This window comes from Balaenoptera borealis (genome assembly GCF_965194805.1).
Source record: "Balaenoptera borealis genome assembly, chromosome: 11".
NCBI lineage: Eukaryota > Metazoa > Chordata > Mammalia > Artiodactyla > Balaenopteridae > Balaenoptera > Balaenoptera borealis.
In genome coordinates, this window is record NC_138868.1 from 26,611,037 (window position 1) to 26,630,761 (window position 19,725).

At 34.3% G+C, this 19,725-nt stretch overlaps 1 protein-coding gene across 2 annotated transcripts in view; it reads left to right on the forward strand.

Annotated features, from left to right (window-relative positions):
• CCDC73 (coiled-coil domain containing 73) overlaps positions 1-19,725 on the forward strand; it is a 106,423-nt gene that overhangs the window by 35,390 nt on the left and 51,308 nt on the right. For both annotated transcript variants that reach the window (XM_082343695.1, XM_082343694.1), the window contains exons 6-8: positions 8,334-8,372; positions 14,059-14,194; positions 14,731-14,810. In XM_082343695.1, the coding sequence (XP_082199821.1) occupies positions 8,334-8,372; positions 14,059-14,194; positions 14,731-14,810 (255 nt within the window). The remainder of the gene's footprint in view (positions 1-8,333; positions 8,373-14,058; positions 14,195-14,730; positions 14,811-19,725) is intronic.

Sequence of the window (19,725 nt, forward strand, 5' to 3'; positions counted from 1 at the left end):
TGCCAGGTGTAGTGCTGGGTCTAGCAACTCTGGCTTGGTTGGGGAGCAGTAATGCTTCTGGTTCCAAGAAAGGGCACAGTGGCCTGGGCTCCAGGCAGCTCCATCAGCTCAGGTAGGTGTAGACATTAGCAAAGACTGTAAGTGTCCTTGAAGGTGAAAGCTGCTGGTGTCCATGGTAGTGATGAGGGCTGTTGAGGTCCTTGGTGGTGAAGGCTGCTGGTGTCTTTCTGCTCTCCTTTTCTCCCATTTGGGGGGAGTTGTTGCTGAGGACATTTCTTTTGGCGCCAAGCTGTGTGAACCTAGAGGATGGAATGACACAGGTGAAATGCTTCCTATACTTTTCTATTCAGACATCCTTGTTTTTTTGTGCTCTACTGGGTTGCCACAGCTTCTTAATTGTACTCCAGAGCTCTTCCAGAACTATTTTCATTTGTAGGTACTCATTAAATCATGTGGCGGAGGTGGGAAGGCTGGGACCTCCTGGTCTACCATCTTTCTGATGTCACTCCCATGAATTCTTTATATTTCTCTGAAATAAGCCCTTTGTGTTTGTGTTCTGGGCTTCAGATCATTTCTTCAGTTTGTCATTTGTATTTTGATTTTGTTTGTTTGGCTTTTTGTTTAACATTTGCTATAAATTATTTATTTTTCTTTTAAGGCTTTTGGAGTTTGTCATGGTTAGAAAGGCATTCACAACTACAAAGTTATAAAAAGGATTTGCCAATGTTTTCTTTTATTACATCTAAGTACTCAAATTTTACATTAGATCTTTGATCATTTGAAGTTTATCTTTGTAACACAGTATGAGATATGGATCTAAGTCTATATTTTTTCAGGTTGTTATTCAGTTGTCTTAACACTATTTAGATTCTCCTCATTTGAGATATTAAGCAATTTTTATTTTGGATTTCATTTGTTACTTTGATGTAACAAAGTGAATAAAAATTAAGTACAACAAAATGTCAATGAGTTCCAAGAAGAATGTTTTTAATAAAAAGAAGGGGATGGATTCCATGCCTCAGATTGGATGAATTAGAGGCTGGAAGATATTAGTGATATAGTAAAGAATCCTTATATCTTGTTTCTTCAACAACAACAGCAACAAAGCGATAAGTGATTAGAAACTCCAGAGAAAACAGATTACCGTATAACTAAGGCATAAAGTAAATTAAAATTTGGGATGGTTTTGAGCAATTGATGGGTTAAAACAAGAGAAGATATTTAGGTCCTGACCCTAGTAAAATCATCCTTCCTGTAGTGCATTGGACCTATACGAAGGAAATGTGGTATTAACACCCTGTTGGGCTTTGCATTAAACAATATCTATATTGATTGTAATAACATAAACACTGTTGACTTCCAGTTTTTAGAATTAACCTGTAAGCAAAGCATGGGAGACTTAATTATGGTTACAGAACAAAACTTAAATGTTACTAACCTTGTGGATGAAAAAGTAAAGGTGCAGCGAGATGAAGTTGATGGTGATATCCAGAAATATTCTTTAAAGTTGATGGAAAAGAAATAGAGGTTTAAGGCTACTATTTAAAGTTTATGTAGTTATACAGTTTAGTGATTCTTATCATACCTCAGATATCCAGTTTAAAATGACCCCAGTAGGTAAACATTTTTTTTATTAGTTAAATTAAAAAGTTGTTCTTATAATTGAGTACACTGCAATTACCATTATAGCTATTATAAAAGACTCTAATGTGGTTTCTTACAGTATCTTGAACCAGGCATAACTTACCCCTTATTTCTGAATAAATCTTGAAAAAGTGTTACTTTTTTTCTACTAAAATGTTGTCAATAAAGAAATATGCCAATTTTGTTATAAGTGCTTTGTTATTTTAGCACTTTTTCTTAAATTGTTTCATTTGATACCACTCATGCATGTTTAATTATCTGGATAATGTAATGAGTATTTTCAAATCAAAAGAAATTTCTTCATATGGCTGACCCTCTGTGCAAGAGCTGTAAGGATTTGTTTTGCCTTGTTCAGCCTGTGACATAGTACAGGTGATGTATATGTTACTTTATGGCTGGCTGAACATGATATATGAACAGTGTAGAACAATGAAGATACTTCTGGTGTTTCCCCTCCAAGTTAAAGAAAAAAAACTTCCTCTTTAATTATGGATCTGATATAAATCCATTAGGCAAAGAAAGTTCACAGCCTCTTAACCATCATGTAGCAACCTCCCTCCCTCCTTTACTTAGGTTGCTACTTTTTTCCGTTCATGAGGTTGTGCCTACCATGTGCAGGAATAAGAAATCAGATAATGCCTTTTCTTGAAAAGCTCATAGCCAAGCCACTCTACCTACTGAATTCTAAAATAAAACAAATAGACACAAAACCACAACTCACCAAAAGCTGAATTATTTTTCCTTTAATGGATTCTTTGAATGTGTTTAACTTCTATTTAAAATGGTACCTTGTTACTTGATTTTAAAGGGATTAGTTAGGGCTTCCCTGGTGGTGCAGTGGTTAAGAATCTGCCTGCCAGTGCAGGGGACACGGGTTTGGGAAGATCCCACATGCCGTGGAGCAACTAAGCCCGTGCGTCACAACTACTGAGCTTGTGCTCTAGAGCCTGCGAGCCACAACTACTGAAGCTCGCACGCCTAGAGCCCGTGCTCTGCAACAAGAGAAGCCACCACAATGAGAAGCCCGTACACCACAAGGAAGAGTAGCCCCCGCTCAGCACAACTAGAGAAAGCCCGCGTGCAGCAGCAAAGACCCAACGCAGCCAAAAATAATAAATAAATAAATTTTAATATATATATATATTAAAAAAAAATAATAAAGGGATTAGTTAGAGCAGGGCAACCTGCTTATATCTAAGTTACCTGACAAATTAAACTTTGTTTATGTAAACAGTATGCCTAAGGGCTAAATTTTGCTGAGTGTCCTGTAGATTTTAAATAAATTATTCCTGCCTATTAAAGACTTACTGTTATACATGATCCTGTGGTAAGACTCTTTGTCTTCTTGAACCTCGATTTTCCTTTAGGTAAAATGAGGAAATTGAAATACATCAGCATTTCCCAAACAAGACCATTTTGTGAAGCAATAACGTATCATATTCTCTACTCTACTTCACTTAATTGTAAACTTACTGAATTTTTAAATTAAGACATTAATTCCTCTCACAGAACTGAAGGCATACTTAATACATAATGTGTTATTTCTACTACTGAATCTTTATCTTATTAGGCCTTACCTAACCACAGTGATAAAAAGGGAACTAAATTCCTGGAGCTTTGACTGTGCACATTTATCCATAAGGAATTCTTAGATATTTGGAAATTTTGTAGTTTGGAGAATCATAAACTTACAGAGATGTTAGAAATACATTACAGAGAACTATTTTCCTGGATGATTTAAAAGTAATACTCCAGGGACTTCCCTTGTGGTCCAGTGGCTAAGACTCTGTGCTCCCAGTGTAGGAGGCCCGGGTTTGATCCCTCGTCAGGGAACTAGATCCCACATGCCGCAACTAAGACTTCACATGCTGCAACTAAAAGATCCCACATACTGCAGTGAAGATCCCGCATGCCACAACTAAGACCCGACGCAGCCAAATAAACAAATAAATAGTTTTTAAAAAATAAAATAAAATAAAAGTAATATGCCAATCTGATGCCCTGTCACCCCAAATACTGTAATATCTCTCCTATAATCAAGGACATTCTCCTACAAAACCATAACACAACCATAAAATCAGGAAGTTAACACTGATATATAATTGTAAATTAATTCTCATGCCCCATTCAGGTTTCACCAATTGTCCTAGCAAAAGGATCCAGTTTAGAATCTTATGTTGCATTTAGTTGCCATGTCTCTTTGATCTCTTTCAGTCTGGAACAGTTCCCCAGTCTTGGTATGATTTTAATGCCTTTGAAACTCTTGAAGATCACAGACTAGTTATTTTGTAGAATGTCCCTCAATTTCTGTTTGTTTTTTTTTATTTTTATTTTTATTTATTTATTTATGGCTGTGTTGGTTCTTCGTTTCTGTGCGAGGGCTTTCTCTAGTTGTGGCAAGCGGGGGCCACTCTTCATCGCGGTGCGTGGGCCTCTCACTATCGCGGCCTCTCTTGTTGCAGAGCACAGGCTCCAGACGCGCAGGCTTAGTAATTGTGGCTCACGGGCCCAGTTGCTCCGCGGCATGTGGGATCTTCCGAGACCAGGGCTCGAACCCGTGTGCCCTGCATTGGCAGGCAGATGCTCACCCACTGCGCCACCAGGGAAGCCCTGGTTTTTTTTTTTAATTGAAGTATAGTTGATTTACATTGTTGTGCCAATCTCCCTCAGTTTCTGTTTGGATATTTCCTCATGAATAGAGATAGTTTATGCATTTTTGGCAAGAATATTACAGAAATAAGGCCTTATTCCTATAATTGAATTCTATCAGATAGCTGATGATTTCAGTTTGTCTTATTATTGGTGATGTTCACTTTGAACATTTGATTCAGGTGGTATCTGACAAGTTTCTCCACTGGAAAGTTACTCTTTTCCCCTTTCTAATCAGAGTATTTTATAGGCAGGTACTTTGAATAGAAATGTTCTGTTTCTCTCCAAACTTTTAATATATTCATTTATTTATATCAGTTTAGAATCGTAGTTTCTTATTTTATTCAATGGATAAAAATCTGTGACTATCATTATTTATTTTGATCCTCACATTATCATTAGTTTGGCCAGTAGGAGTCCATTCAGGCTGATTTTTTAGTCTTTTGGACATGACTTTATCATTCTTTCAGCACTTTCCTGCTCTCAGGTAAAAACAAAATGTTCCAGGATCACCTTGTAGTTTACGTAACCTTGCCCTGGAATACAGCATTTCTCCACATTGCCCTGGTTCCTTTTAGTGAAAAATGGAATGTAGACACCCAGATCTGGGCACTGTTACACTCACTACTATTGGGGTGTCATTGGTCTCAGACCTTCTTAGTAGACAGAGCTAGGGAATCTATGTATGTTTTTATATACACACAAATATATAAACACACATTTATGATTATGTTTGTTTCTCTATCAATCTATATATGTCAAAAACCATGAATTCACATTACTTCCATTTCCAATCCAAAACCATAAGGTTAATTTTAATTTATTTCCCTTCCATATTTATATATTTCTTTTCTGTTACAGTAAGAAATATGACTTTCTTTATTCTTAATATATTTACTTATTTGATAAATTACCCTGTATGTGACCAGGCCACCATTCTGCTACTCCTTCCTAACGTGGATGCCCTCTTCTCCCTGCTTCAACTCTGATACCTGGGTTGCCCTTTCTCAGCACTGCCTACTAAGCACCCTACTCAGCTTTTGACTCCCCATTCAGGCCTGATACCCTGTTCTGGAATGCTGCCACCACTACCCCTTCACCTCTTCCCCACCTAATGAACTTGGGACTGAATTGTTCAGGAAGGGGAGGGGTTAAATATTTTTAGCACAGTATTTAAAGGACTTTATTCCCAAGTAACGTAAATCCAGTTAATTTAATGGGAAAATAGATTTGCTCTAAACAAATGTACTTTACAGTCAACTTTTCATACAATTTTCCAAAAAGTGAAGGATAGCTATAACTAGGAAAACATTTGTACTTTATCTTTCAAATTGCTTTCTGTTGTTAATACACTAATTAGTGTTAGTATAGTTTTGTTCCGGTATTAGAAAGCTGCCTATATCTGGTATTATAAACCAGTTTTATGTGATTTCAGAATGATTAATCATTATATAGAACATCTATAAAAAGATTTCATGTCAATCTAGTTATGTTACTTTCAAATTTGACTTATTTGACATAGGAATGCAGCTACATGGTAGTTTTTTAAGTTAGAAAGTGCTCTAGAGGTGTTGATAAAATAGAGCTGTGAATCATGGTTCAGAAAGCATAAAATGCAGAGACATTAATGTTTGAAGAACAGTGACCTGAAAGAATTTGGTAAATTTGCTCTATGTTTATCAGTTTTATCTTTGGCTAATGGTAGCTGTATTAGTGAAGGTTCACCAGCAAAACAGAACCTGTTATAGAGAGAGAAAGAAAGAGGTTGATTGATTGATTATGAGGAATTGGCTCACACAATCACACAATTATGGAGACAGAGAAGTGCCATGATCTGTTGTCTGCAAGCTGGAGATTCTGGAAAGCTGGAGGTATAATTCCAGTCTGAGTCCCAAGACCAGTCTTTTTTTTTTTCCTCTTATTTTTCTAGATGACCTCTACCTTTTTACTTTGCTTTTGTCTGTATGCCTTAAAAATACTCTGATCTCATCCAGTCTCGTTTCTTTAAAATGGGGTCTACATGCACAGGGCTTCCAAATGTATATCTCTAGCCCCAACTCCAGCCTGGATCGACTATTGGCTGTCTAAAAGACATCTCAGACTTGACGTGTCCAAAACTAAGTTCCTAAAATCTCGCCCTGAAAGCTAACTAACTTATTTGTCTTTTCTGTTTTTGTTAATTACAACTCCCTTCTTTTTGTTGCAGATTTTTTTCAGCTTTTCCCTCAGAGTATATCCAGAATCTGACCACTTCTCACTACGTCTACTACTAACCCCTAGTCCTCTTTCATCATCCTCTTTCATCTCAATTGCAGTAGTTTATTAAGTGTTCTTCCTGCTTCCACTTCTGTTCTCCTTCAGTTTTAATATAACGGTCAGAGTGATCCTTTCAAGGAGTAAGTCAGGCTCTGTCACATTTGTACTTGGGACTCTTCAGTGGCTTCCTGTCTCATTCAGAGTAAATCATTATCATGCACCACAAGACCTACAGTGATTTGGCCCTACCTCCTCTCCTACTCTTCTGTGAACTCATCTTTTGCTGTTCTTCCCCTTGCTTACTAAATCTTCCAGCCACATTGGCTTCTTTGCTGTTCTTTGAACACACAAGACATTTTCCCACCTTAGGGGCTTTGCACTTGCTGGAATACTCTTCCTTACTTTCTGTTGAGTCTTTACTCAGAAGTTGCCCTCTCAGAAAGGACTTTCCTGGCCATCCTATGTAATCCCCTTCCCTGATTTATTATTTTTCCTTAGCAATTATCAATATCTAATAGAACTATATATTTTAACTTATTTATATTGCTAATTATCTACATTCCCCAGAATTTAAGCTGGACAGGATTTTTTGGTCCAATACTATACCCCCAATGTCTATATTAGTGCTTTACTTACAGTAAGCATTCAATATTTGTTGAAGAAATGAATCACACATAACTCATTCCACCAAAATGAAATAAAATTATTAGTTTGTTCAAGGCAGCATGCTAAAAATTTATTTCACAGGAAATGTGAAGTAATTTTAAGAACTTTTGCTTAAATTTTAGCAAATATTAGGTGAGTTTAAGTAAATAAGCACTCATACATGGCTAGTTGGAGTTTAACTTGGTCCACCATTCTGGAGGACTGTGTGTGTAATAACAATTGTTAAGTCTATAAAAATGAACAAATCTTAGGAGTCCTGCTTCTTGGAATTTATTCTGCTAAAATGAATAACTACAGAGTTTTCTTGGTACAGCATGTTTATTTCAGAATTCTTTCATAGAACTGAAAACTCGGTAAATGTACAAAAATGAGAGTGATTTGATAAACTATGGTATAAAGTTAAACAGTGGAATACTGTGTAACCATTAAAAACTTGCGTTGTAGATTAATTTGTAATATAAAAGTGTTTGCTATATATTAAGTAAAAATAGGTTACAAAATAGTACATGTATTTTTATTCTACCCCCTACTGACTCTCTTTTAAAGTATAAATACATAGAAAAATATCTGGAAGTACCATGGAATTAATGATTGTTATTTCTGGGTTGTGAGATGGTTTGTTTAAGACAATGTTTTTCCCCTATGCTTATCTATTTTATCAAGATTTTTTCAACGAAGAGCTAATATTAAGTAGCATACTCTCCTAGGGTTTTCTTGCTGTCCTTCTTGCTTTATTTTTCTTCATAGTAGTTGTCACTCTCTAACTTCTGTACTTTTTACTTATATTTTATTGTCTGTCTACCACCACCCCCACTAGACAGAAAGCTTATTATGGGCAGGGACTTTGTTTTGTTCACTGTTGTATCCCAGGATCCTAGGAAAATGGCTGGCATATAGTAGGTGCTCCATAAATATGTGTTGAATAAATAAATAAATGTATTGTTTTTGTTATAGGGAATAAAGTTATGGTAAGTAACATTTTGAAAAAGTGTCACTGGAAAAAAGTGCATGTAAGATACACGTCACATTATATAACATACAATTTTAATATCAGAAGGAATTTATAACAAATAACTAAAAAGTTTTCATGAGATTTTTTTCCTCTTATTTTTTTCAAGGTTTCTAAATATTCTTTACAGAAGAAAGTGAGTGAAATGGTAAGGAAATTTCAAAATATACACCCACCCCAGATTAGTACATAATGTGCCCAGTATTTTTGTCAATATTAATGTGACATTTATTGTAAAAAAAAGTTGAAACTGGATATTAATATCCCCTTTAAAGGACTGAATTGCAATTTCAGATATAGCTTAAATGAATTTATTTCACAAATTTATTTCCAGATAGTATTTACATGTTATAAAATAAATTTAACATAGTTCCCAAATTATTGGTAGAGGTCTTATATGAAAATTGAACAACAAAGAAGTGAAAACAACAGAATTCTGAAACCCCTTACTTTAATGATATCTTTTCTAGGTATTTGTGTAAACACGTAGTTATTACTTTTAGCCTGAAAAATTGAAATAATACGAAGTAGCATTTGACTACTACACTTGGGATATGGTACTCATCCTTTATCATTCAACAAGTGTTAATTTGTTGTGCATTCCTCTTCTGTAGTATATTAAAATTAATATTTACATTTTTACAGCATAACATTTTATGAAATATTTACTTTGATATTCTATCTTTCTATCCCTGTTTGATTCAGAAGAATTTTTTTCTCTGTATTTTTGATTGAGCAAAATTCTCCCATATCCACTTATATCTTCAGAGGGCTTCTTGGGTAGGTTTATGCTATTTCGTTCTTCCTTCTTTGGAGCAGACTGTAAGGCAAGTAAAAATAATTTTTGAGTAAGGTTTATGTATTATATCTATGAGAAGTAAGAAATGAGAGATCATTCCTTATGATGTTAAATACAAAAATATAGAGTAAGTATTTTGGTTCTTGAAATGTTTTGGTGTGTTAGAAAATAAAAGAGCCATAGAAAGATTGCTAAGCTTGATTGAATAAAAGATGTGAAAATTCTGTCACTGTTCAACTGGAAAGACTACAGATAATATTGTCAGACTATTTTAAACTATGATTTTAATTAAGGAGCTGAAAAACTAGATTCTGGTTTAGCTTTAAGTACCATGACATTTGTACTGAAAGTCATCTTCAACGCTACAGTGGTTTTACACAAAATATAGTGAAATTGAATAATGTACCCTCTGACCTGGGAGATAAGGCTACAAGTTAAAGATCAAAGGCAACATAAAATGTGTTTTATTTTATTCCACTTTAAAATTTCATCAAACAGATACTTATAATCTTAAAAAAACATGGAAACATGCAATATACTTTTGATAGTTTTTGGTCACTTTTGAGCATTTTGTTAATGTGAATTTGAGACTCTTAAGAACCTACTAAAATTTGAATTATAGTTATATTTTTTCTGACAGTTCAAAGCATTAAATAAATCACTTTGCATTAAAATAATTTTATATATTGATAAATACACAATATTTCATGCCAATTTTGGCAGAATATTATGTATATTTTAGATGATGGATTTAAAAGTTAAAAATAAACCTTTTTCTAAACATTCTTACATTATTCTTTTTACATTATTCTTATATAATTCAGGTGACCTTTTCTTTATTCAAAGTACTAAACAGTATTCAGTAATCCAGTTAATTTTATTCAAATCAGCACATTATCCTTTTATATTGATATTATTTGACTATGTGCAAGACATGAAACAAGATGCTCACTTGTGCCAAGGCAGGACTTTGGGGAGCAATTGATAAGTGTCCCAAAAGAAATAATTTTAAAAATAGTATTAAGACACTTATAAAGAAGTTCATGATTTCCTATAGGCAAGCTCTTAACTACTAGTAAATTTCTGTCTTGTGGGAATTCAATAAGGTGATTTTCATGTAGAGGTGGTATGTCTCTAGATACATTAACACAATTATGAATGGAAAGATTCATCTATCTCTAAAAGTACCCAAATCTTCTCTTGAACAAATTATCACATTGATCATTACCAATAAAATGAATGCAACTAAATATGATAAAAATAAACTATAGAACATCAAATTAATTGATTTGGTCATTGATGAAAATCTTTCCTGCTGTGTTCCCATAATTACTGTATAGGTGACTATGTTGTGTAACTGAGTTGCCAATAGAGCTTAACGAACAAAATAAAAATTTATCCAACCATCTCTTAGTTATAGTTTATATCTTTTTTGTATATCACTTTCCTCTAAAGAAAAGACTTATAAGAAGGATTTATTTTGTCTTTATTAAATTAAAACAATTTTTCTGTATTGAAGGTTTTGATGAGATTTGGAATTACCACATATTTTCTTTCAGAGTAGAATGTTTTTAGACTAAAGACTTGTCTGGAAGTAATCTTCATGATTATAATAATTATATACATCTGTACACATAAAATATGTAACTTTAGTTTTTTTAAGTAGTATATACCTAATGTTGTGACTAAAAAGGTGAAAGTATCAATGTTCTAAGAAAGATGCCATGGGTTTTTAAAAAGTGAGTTTTATAACCCATTGATTTATTTTGGGTTTATATTGAAGAAATTAAAAGGTAAGTTGCAAAAATAGAAATGAGGAATATATGAAGTTTGTTTTTGGGTTTTGAATCTTTTCCTCTACAATTTACTTATAACAAACTAATTGTTTTAAGGGAAATTAATTTTATCTCCAAAAGTTTTCAAATCAGTCTCTATAAGGAAATAAGAAATGAGGGAAATGAGCAGCTATGGCTTTTATTAGTAAGTATAGTCCTAAAAAGTTGGGTGTAAATGTTATTTTTAAATTATTCCTATTTTAAATGCCTTAAGAGGCTTTTACGTAAACTTTTAGACCACACACACACACACACACACACACACACTTGTAATTATGCATGTGCTGTCTTTCTCTAATCTTGATTTTCAAAGATTAAAATTGTTTAAAATGAGGTACATATGTATTTGGAAAGCAGGCAATCCTGATATTATTTTCTTGTTGACAGTCTTTGCATTTAATAGTAAAAGTGTATGAAAGAGAAAATAACTTGACCCAATTCAGAGAGGTAAAAAGAACAAAAACACTACATACTTAGCCATTTCTTAGTCATTGCAATAAAATAATCTTTATTATGCTATAGTATGTAATGTTAAAGTTATAATAACACCATCAATTTAGTTGTATTATTCTTTATAATGTTCTTAGCTTTCTCAGGCAGGGGTTACCAATCTGCTTTTTGTTGTTGCTTCCCAAAGAATGTAAACTATTTGCTGACAGTCATGCAGTTAGTGGCAAGCTGCCCTCTTCATCTCATTATCAAAACTAAATCAGGGCAGCCAAGTAGGTTCATATGTGAACAGTTGCATATAGGCCTGTATGAGCTAATGAGCTATAGGTGCCCATTGTGATTTAAACATCTTTATAGCATTTATCGTGGCCATTGAATAGACTAATGTATTTGAAAATCAGAATTGTATCATGCAAACAAATGAAACTGCATTTTAATTCAACTTTGCTTTCAAGCAAAGGATGTTGGGATAGGGTATGTTACAAACTAATCTAATGTGTACAGAGCTCTATGTATGTAGAGAATACATATGAACTCACTTTGATCTTTGCTGCATTTTTACTTACCGGGATTAGTTAACCTTTGCAGGCATTGACAGCATTAATGTGTATTAATATGTAGTGGATGGTATTCTCATAAAGGCTATCTAAAAATTGATTTGACTTGAAAAATTGAAAGAATTCCTTGAATTGAAAAAAATGCCTTTAGACCAATTTTTAGTGAAATTGTATTGGGTTTCTACACATCTCCTGAAAGGAGTATAATTCTCTAGAGAATTAAGTGGTATTTTAGAGGAACAGAATATGGGTCATTATTGTTCATTGTTTAGTTACTGATAATAGTGACTACCCAGGTAAGCATAAGATCTCAGGGGTAAGTGCACTTGTCAACTTGTTTGAATTTATAACTACTGCATGCTTAATTCAAATGACTAAGTAGTGAATTTGAAAAGCCCATAGAAGTGCATGAGAAAAATTTAGCTCATCTTTCATAACCATTGCCAGTGTACTTATCACTTTGCTTAAAATTGTTTAAAAAAATCTTTGAAAAAGTTAAGATTTTCACCAGATTTGCCAAGTTAATATAGTTAGGTACAACTTAAATTATGTGTGTTCCTTATTAATATTTGAGAGGGCTATTCTTAGTCCAAATAAAACTTCATTAGGCTATTGAAGGCACTTTTATCATTTAAGGAATAGTAATAACAAAACATTATATTGTACTTGCTATGTGACAGGCTCTGTTCTTAGTGCTCTGTAGGCATTAATTTGTCTTATCTTCACAACAACCCTATGAGGGAGATGCTGTTATAATCTCTATTTTAAAGACAGGGTAGATAATTTTCCCGAGGTCACACAGCAACTAAATTACAGAGGCAAGATTTAAACACAGGCAGAATAGCTTTTGACCACTCTACTATACTGCCTGTACTTTGGTGTTAAGCAGTACAAAATGGCTCTGGTTAACTTATGCAGAAGGAAATTTAGTGGAGACACTTGCAATCAATCAGAGAGTCAAGAATGGTTTTGAAAATGAACAGGGACTAGGTTAATTCCAGGGTTTGAGAAGCAGGATGTAGGAACCCAGGACAGAGGAGGTCTCATATCAGTCTGGATAGGATCACCACTGAACTTCTTTAGCTTTATAATCTCTTTTGCTCAAGATTCAAATCCCAAGAATGTAGAAATCAGTTGGTTTATTTGGAGTAATATGCCCTATACTTGACTAGGGGAGAATAGGACCCCTGAATTTGGTCTACTAGATTGTAATGAAGAAGTATTTCAAGGAAATACTTGAAACTGTGTTGCTTTTGGGTAAGAGAAATAGACCCTGTCCAGGCAAATCTAACAACCTGCCACTGTCAGAACTCTATGAGACAACAGTTCATTCAGAAAGTAATTACTGAGTGCCTATTGATGGGCCTACACTGTTCTTTGTTTATCATCTCTCAGTAGAAACTGAAGTGTGTGGCAGAAATGAATGAAAGTTGTGAAATCAATCAATGATTCTGCTAATGCCAAAATAAAAACTTTCGAAGAGTGTTATTGATTCTGTTAACATAATATTTCTTTTAAAAATTTTAAGTCATTTTTCTAAGTATGGTAAAACAAGCTCCTTTAGCTGAAAGCAGTGAAGGCCCATATTATATATAGGGTCCAATTTTTACCAACTGTGTCTCCTAGCTTAAGTAAACTTTCTGCTATACTATATTGTCTCCCTATCACTGATAGATATTGTTCTCATTGTTCCAGTTTTTAATGCAGTGAGAAGGTGCTATATTCATTAATATTAATCTCAGAAAATTTATCTGAGTTTTGATAATGTACATTATGATTATGCCAGCATTTAGAGAAAAAAATTATTTCCTAAATTATCAGGAGTATTGCTTTAATAATATTCCCCTCACTTTGCTTAGTTCTGTACTGGACTAATTAACTTTTCGGTAAATAAAGCAACCAATTGATTTTGAAAAAGAAATTATAAACAAGGAAAATATAACCTTAAGTGACTATTTTGTTACAGGAAAAAAAAAAATGCTTTAATTTTACCTAGATTTAGAACCTAACTAATATTTCCTCCCTAAGGTGTACTCAGAGAGTACTTTTTCATGACATAATTATGTTAATAACAACAGTTATTAAAAACAATAAATTGTTATGTATGTTTAATAAATATGTGTGTGTATATATATGTATGTATGTGTTTTATATATATATATATATAACATTTAAAATAACTCTTCAAAATAGGAACAAAAAGTCCAGTTACATTTTCTGGCTAAAGAAGATCATCAGAAGCAACTGAATGAAATTGAGAAATACTATGCTACAATAACAGGTCAATTTGGATTGGTAAAAGAGAATCATGAAAAGTTAGAACAAAATGGTAGGTGCTATCTTATTTAAACTTAACATATTTAAGAGGAAATGTTTGCTGTGACAAAGTGAGAGAGTGGCATGGACATATATACACTACCAAACGTAAAATAGATAGCTAGTGGGAAGCAACCGCATAGCACAGGAAGATCAGCTCGGTGCTTTATGACCACCTAGAGGGGTGGGATGGGGGGGTGGGATAGGGAGGGTGGGAGGGAGGGACATGCAAGAGGGAAGAGATATGGGAACATATGTATATGTATAACTGATTCACTTTGTTATAAAGCAGAAACTAACACACCATTGTAAAGCAATTATACTCCAATAAAAAAAAAAAAAGAGGAAATGTTTAAATGGACTTATTTATAATGAATAAATTGAACTTATCTGATACTGGTAATAGTAAATGGCAGTTTAATTAATATTATTAAATTCAGTAATAATTATATATATTGCATTGAGGCTATTTTCCTTGTCCATGTTACTAATATTTCCTTAAAATGTACAATGAATATAATGTTTTCCTAAGTGTCTTTCATGTTACAGTACAGGAAGCAATACAGTTAAACAAAAGACTTTCAGCTTTAAATAAAAAACAAGAATCTGAAATATGCAGTTTAAAGAAGGTATGATTGATATGGTTTATTGTATTATATAAAACGAATTAGTTTTATGAAATAATACCAGAAAAGTTGGGTGGGTTTTTTTTGTATAAAGATAAATGAAATGTTTTAAATACAGATTTATAAACTTTGAGTTATGATTTCAATAAATGCAATGAATGAATTTGTTCTAACCCATTCAAAATATTGTTTCTTTGACTTGTGACCAGTGGCATGCATTTTTATCGTGATATGAATAACCAATAAGCATTCAGTATATGTTAATCTCATTAGCAGCATTCATTCATTCATTCATTCAACTTTTGAGTGGCTCTGTGTGCCAGGTACTATATGGCACTTAGGGTGCAGGTATGAAGAAAATGAAACATGTTCCTGCTTTTTTGAGTTATAGTCCAATGGAGGAGTTACATATAAAACCGTCACACAGATCAAATAATTTAAAACTGTTATAAGTGATATGAAGAAAAAGTAGAGGATGTGATGACATTATCATAGGTGATTTCATTACATTGGGGGTAAAGTGGTGGGGAGGGAAGAGGATGATGTTTCAGACAAGGGAACAGCAAAAGCCTTGAGACAGGAAAGAGTTTAGTATATTTGAGGAGCAAGAAAAAGTCTGGTATGGCTGGAGCATTTTGAGTGAAGGAGTGCATTGGATATTTATTGGTAGCTTACTGAGCATCAATATCCCCTTTCTCCTTCCTAAACTTATCCAGATTTTTGTTTTGATGACTCCAGCTTTAGAGAGGAGCCCTAAATTGGCAGAAGGCCATAAACATATTTCATTACTGTAGCCACAGTCTTTGGCTCAGGAGTGGATAAATGACCTTACCCAGTGGTTATAAACCAGGAAGAATGTAACTCCTACTGGGGCTGACAGTCATCCTACAATCATGAGAAGCTACAAAGGAGGAACTTGAAATGTGGATGCCAAATTGCTGTGATGTAAAGAAACCTGTTCTTTGATGACATTTTTGAGTTCCTGAATGGACCAACCCTGTGCTTGCCCTACCTCTAGACTTTTCAGTTATGTGAGCTAGTAAATCCCCATTATTATTTAAGCCAGTTTCCTTAGGGCCAGTTTAATTTTCCATTATTTGCAACTAAAAATATCCCCACTGATAACAGGGGAGAACGGTATGAGAGCAAGGTGAAGTAGGCAAAGCCTTGTTCTTTCTACAGAGAATGACTTACTTCCTTTTCCTAATCTTTTCAAAGCCCCAACTGAAATAATACCACTTTGGACCACCTCCTTATCCCTGAGAGAATTAAGTACCTGTCTTTACTGACACTGAATAAATGCTTTGAAACAACATTTACTGAGTGTCACTTAAATATCTTTGATTTTCTAAAGTTTGAATATGATATGCCTGGGTTTAATTTTTTTAGTCACTTTTTCTTCTTGATGTTCTCTGAGCTTCTTGGATTGTGGTTTGGTGTCTGACATTAATTTGGGGAAAGTCTCAGTCATCAGTGCTTCAAATATTGCTTCTTTTTCTTTCTTTCTTCTCCTTCTGGTACTCCCATCATGTATATGTTACAATTTACGTATGTTACATTAGCTGACCCGCGGGTGATGGATCATCTCTTACGCTTTTTTCAGTCTTTACTCTTTGTTTTCAGTTTTGGAATTTCTATTGTCATATTCTCAAGCTCAGAGATTATTTACTCAGCCTTGTCCAGTCTACTACTGAGACCATCAAAGTCATTCTTCGTTTCTGTTGCAGTGTTTTTGATCTGAAGCATTTCATTTTCATTCTTTTTTAGAATTTCCATCTCTCCATTTACATTATCCATCTGTTCTCCCATGTTTTGTCTGTTTTTTTCCATTAAAGCTTTTACCATATTAATCATAGTTTTAAAAAATTTCCGGTCTGATAGTTTTAATATTCCTTCCATATCTGACTCTGGCTCTGAGGCTTGTTCAGTCTCTTCAAACTGTGTCTTTTGCCTTTTAGTATGCCTTGTAATTTATTTGTTGGAAGGCAGACATGATATACTGGGTGAAAGAAACTGCAGTCAATAGGCATATAGTAATGTAGTGGTAAGGTAGGGGGATTGGTGTCCGATGATTAGACGAGCCTGTTGCCCCTGGACTGTGAATTTCACCAGTGCTTCTCAGTCCCTGCCCACCCACCCCATGCAGCACAAAGATGGTTGGAGGGGGCTAGAGTTGGGTATTACCCTTCCCTCAGGTAGTTTAAACTCAGGTCAAATAGTTTCTCCGGTGGGCAGGACTTGTTGATAAGAAAAAAATGAGTTGGTGTATTTCAAAAGTTGGTGTATTACTTTTTCTCTCCTTTTCCTCCTGCTTTTAGCAGGAGGGAATTTTCTCTGATATTCACTATGAGAGGACCTGGAGGTAAAATTTCACAAAAGTTTGACCCCCATGACTGTGTCCCGCTGAATTTTTTAACTCTGAATTGTCCACTCTGAGCCTCTGGGAATTAGTCAATTACAGTTCAGTTTTTCCTACGCTGGCATTGGTTCCTGTGGAGGTTTCTGTTTCTGATTCTCTGTATTTACCTGTCCATCTCTCCAATTTTTGAGGCAGCAATTTGCCTTATGACCTCATTTGTCTAGCAGATGTAAGAGGAGTTGTTGATTTTCAGTTTGTTCAGCTTTTTACTTGTGGTAGGATCAAGTGGAAACTTCTAACTAAGCTCATTACATGCTGGACCAGAAACCAGAAGACCTTCTGTTTTTATATTTAACTATAATTTTACAAAAATAAAAAATTTATTAAGACAACTTATTATTTACAGAGACACAGGCTTAAGTTTTGAAGAGAAGTGTTTGTGCTACCAGATGAATGACATATACTTTAATATATAATTCAAGAAATCAGGAAGTTTTACTACTTTATCTTTTAGTACCATTTCAAGGAAAGCAGGACCACGTGGGCTAAAGATTGACGTGACTTCTAAATGCTAAGCCAGAGTTCAAAGACCATTAATATTTGTAACTCTGTTATATCTAGGTCTTGTTCTTATAACTGCCAATGAATTGGTTTCATATTCCTTGGACTCTCTCCTTGTACCTGAGGGATCAGAAAGTAAGAGCATAGGGGTAGCCCAGTACAGAATATTAGAATGGTAATAAGTGTATGACCCTAGCCCTTAAAAGTCTTCTGTCTATCTAGCAAACTACCTAAGAGGACAATTTTTTTAAAAATATTTATTTATTTATTTATTTGGCTGCATCGGATCTTAGTCGCAGTGTGTGGGATCTTTGTTGTGGCATGTGGGATCTTTCATTGTGACGTGTGGGCTCTTTGTTGCAACGCACGGGCTTCTCTCTAATTGGCGTGCAGGCTCTCTAGTTGTGGTGCGCGGGCTCTAGAGCGCGCGGGCTTAGTTGCCCCCTGGCATGTGGGATCTTAGTTCCCTGACCAGGGATCGAACCCGCGTCCCCTGCATTGGAAGGTGGATTCTTAACCAGTGGACCACCAGGGAAGTCCCAAGAGGACAATTTATATGTAAAGAATATTTCTTTTCAGTCACATTTAAGAATATTAAAGATGGCTCTTACAATATAAGGAGAAAAAGCTGTAATTTGAAAATTTTGTCTGTCATTGCAGATCAGAATTGTTAAATGGACCATTCATTTTTATCAATATAAACTTTGAAAGCAAATATAAATAAATGATACTGACTGAGTAGTTGTGAATCAGCACATTTTCAGTGATATCTCTTTGGTTTATTTTTTGTTTAATATTGTTATCAATGTCTTAAGTGGTTAGATCATTAATTTGATGATTATATTAAAATAGTCATATGTGCCTTTATTCAGTTAGTTTTTGCATTATTATGAAAATATTATACCTCATAAATTTCTCTATTAAATTATGTATTTTTTCATTAAATAAGGACAAATGTTGCATTGTAACGTAATAGACTATTGTATTTCTAACGTATAGTTTAAGACTGACCCGTAGTTGGAGATGAGGCTCATGTAAATCCATGGAGCGTTTCCCTTGCTGGATTTTTGTGAAAGGATTAAAGAAATGTCTCTGTACACAAGTGGAATAGTGTTGCTCATGAGCACACTTGTTCCCTTTTCACAGGTCTTGCAGCCTTGGCCAGGGCTGCCTAAATGTACTGAGGTATCATGTGATGGTGGCCTCTGTCTCTATAGAAAGCATTAAGTCAGTAATCATGCTGCTAAATAGTTCTTGGAAGAGAGATTGTAGAGAAGGGTAAGGTGAGAGAATGTTATTACCTTTGAGAGTTCCAAGTTCGAGAAGCCGAAAGGGTAAGAATTTACAAATATATTTTAACAGATAGTTTTTAATGTTTCAGACATTCTAGGTACAATAATTTTGTAGTTTTTAGTGTAGCCTTAATTTTTAACTTTAAGAAAAGTGTTTTCTGTTTTGATTTTCTTTTTCAGAGGCTAATCAAGCCTAGTAACATTGTTTTCCATTACTCATTTAACACTTTTAATCATTAACTTTTCCAAAGATAACTTTTATTTTTCTTTTATGCTGTTCTATGATTATGTCCAGGACAGTTAAGTTACTGGTTTGTGATAAGATGGAATTCTTTTTTTTTTTCTCTTTTTCCTTTTGTGGAGCAAAGTTAAACAGACCAAACTTACTTGTTAGATAAAACTAAGTATTACAGTTCTGAATGCTGGGTTCACCATTATGGCAATCATGAAGAATTCCTGATACTATCTGTGAGCAGCATTCATAACCTCTGCTATTTGTCTGAGTAAACGTCAGAGGACTCAAGGAGATAGTGATATTTAACAGACTACCTCATACCAGAAGAGGAGGGGTAAAGGAGAAAAGGGCTTGATATTTATGACTCTAGGAACTATAAGTTGTAATTTAATGAGATCAAAGCATGTGCTGCATGCTTATTTGCTGCACTAACAGCTTTGAATAAAATGGTTAGAAAACAGACAATGTACT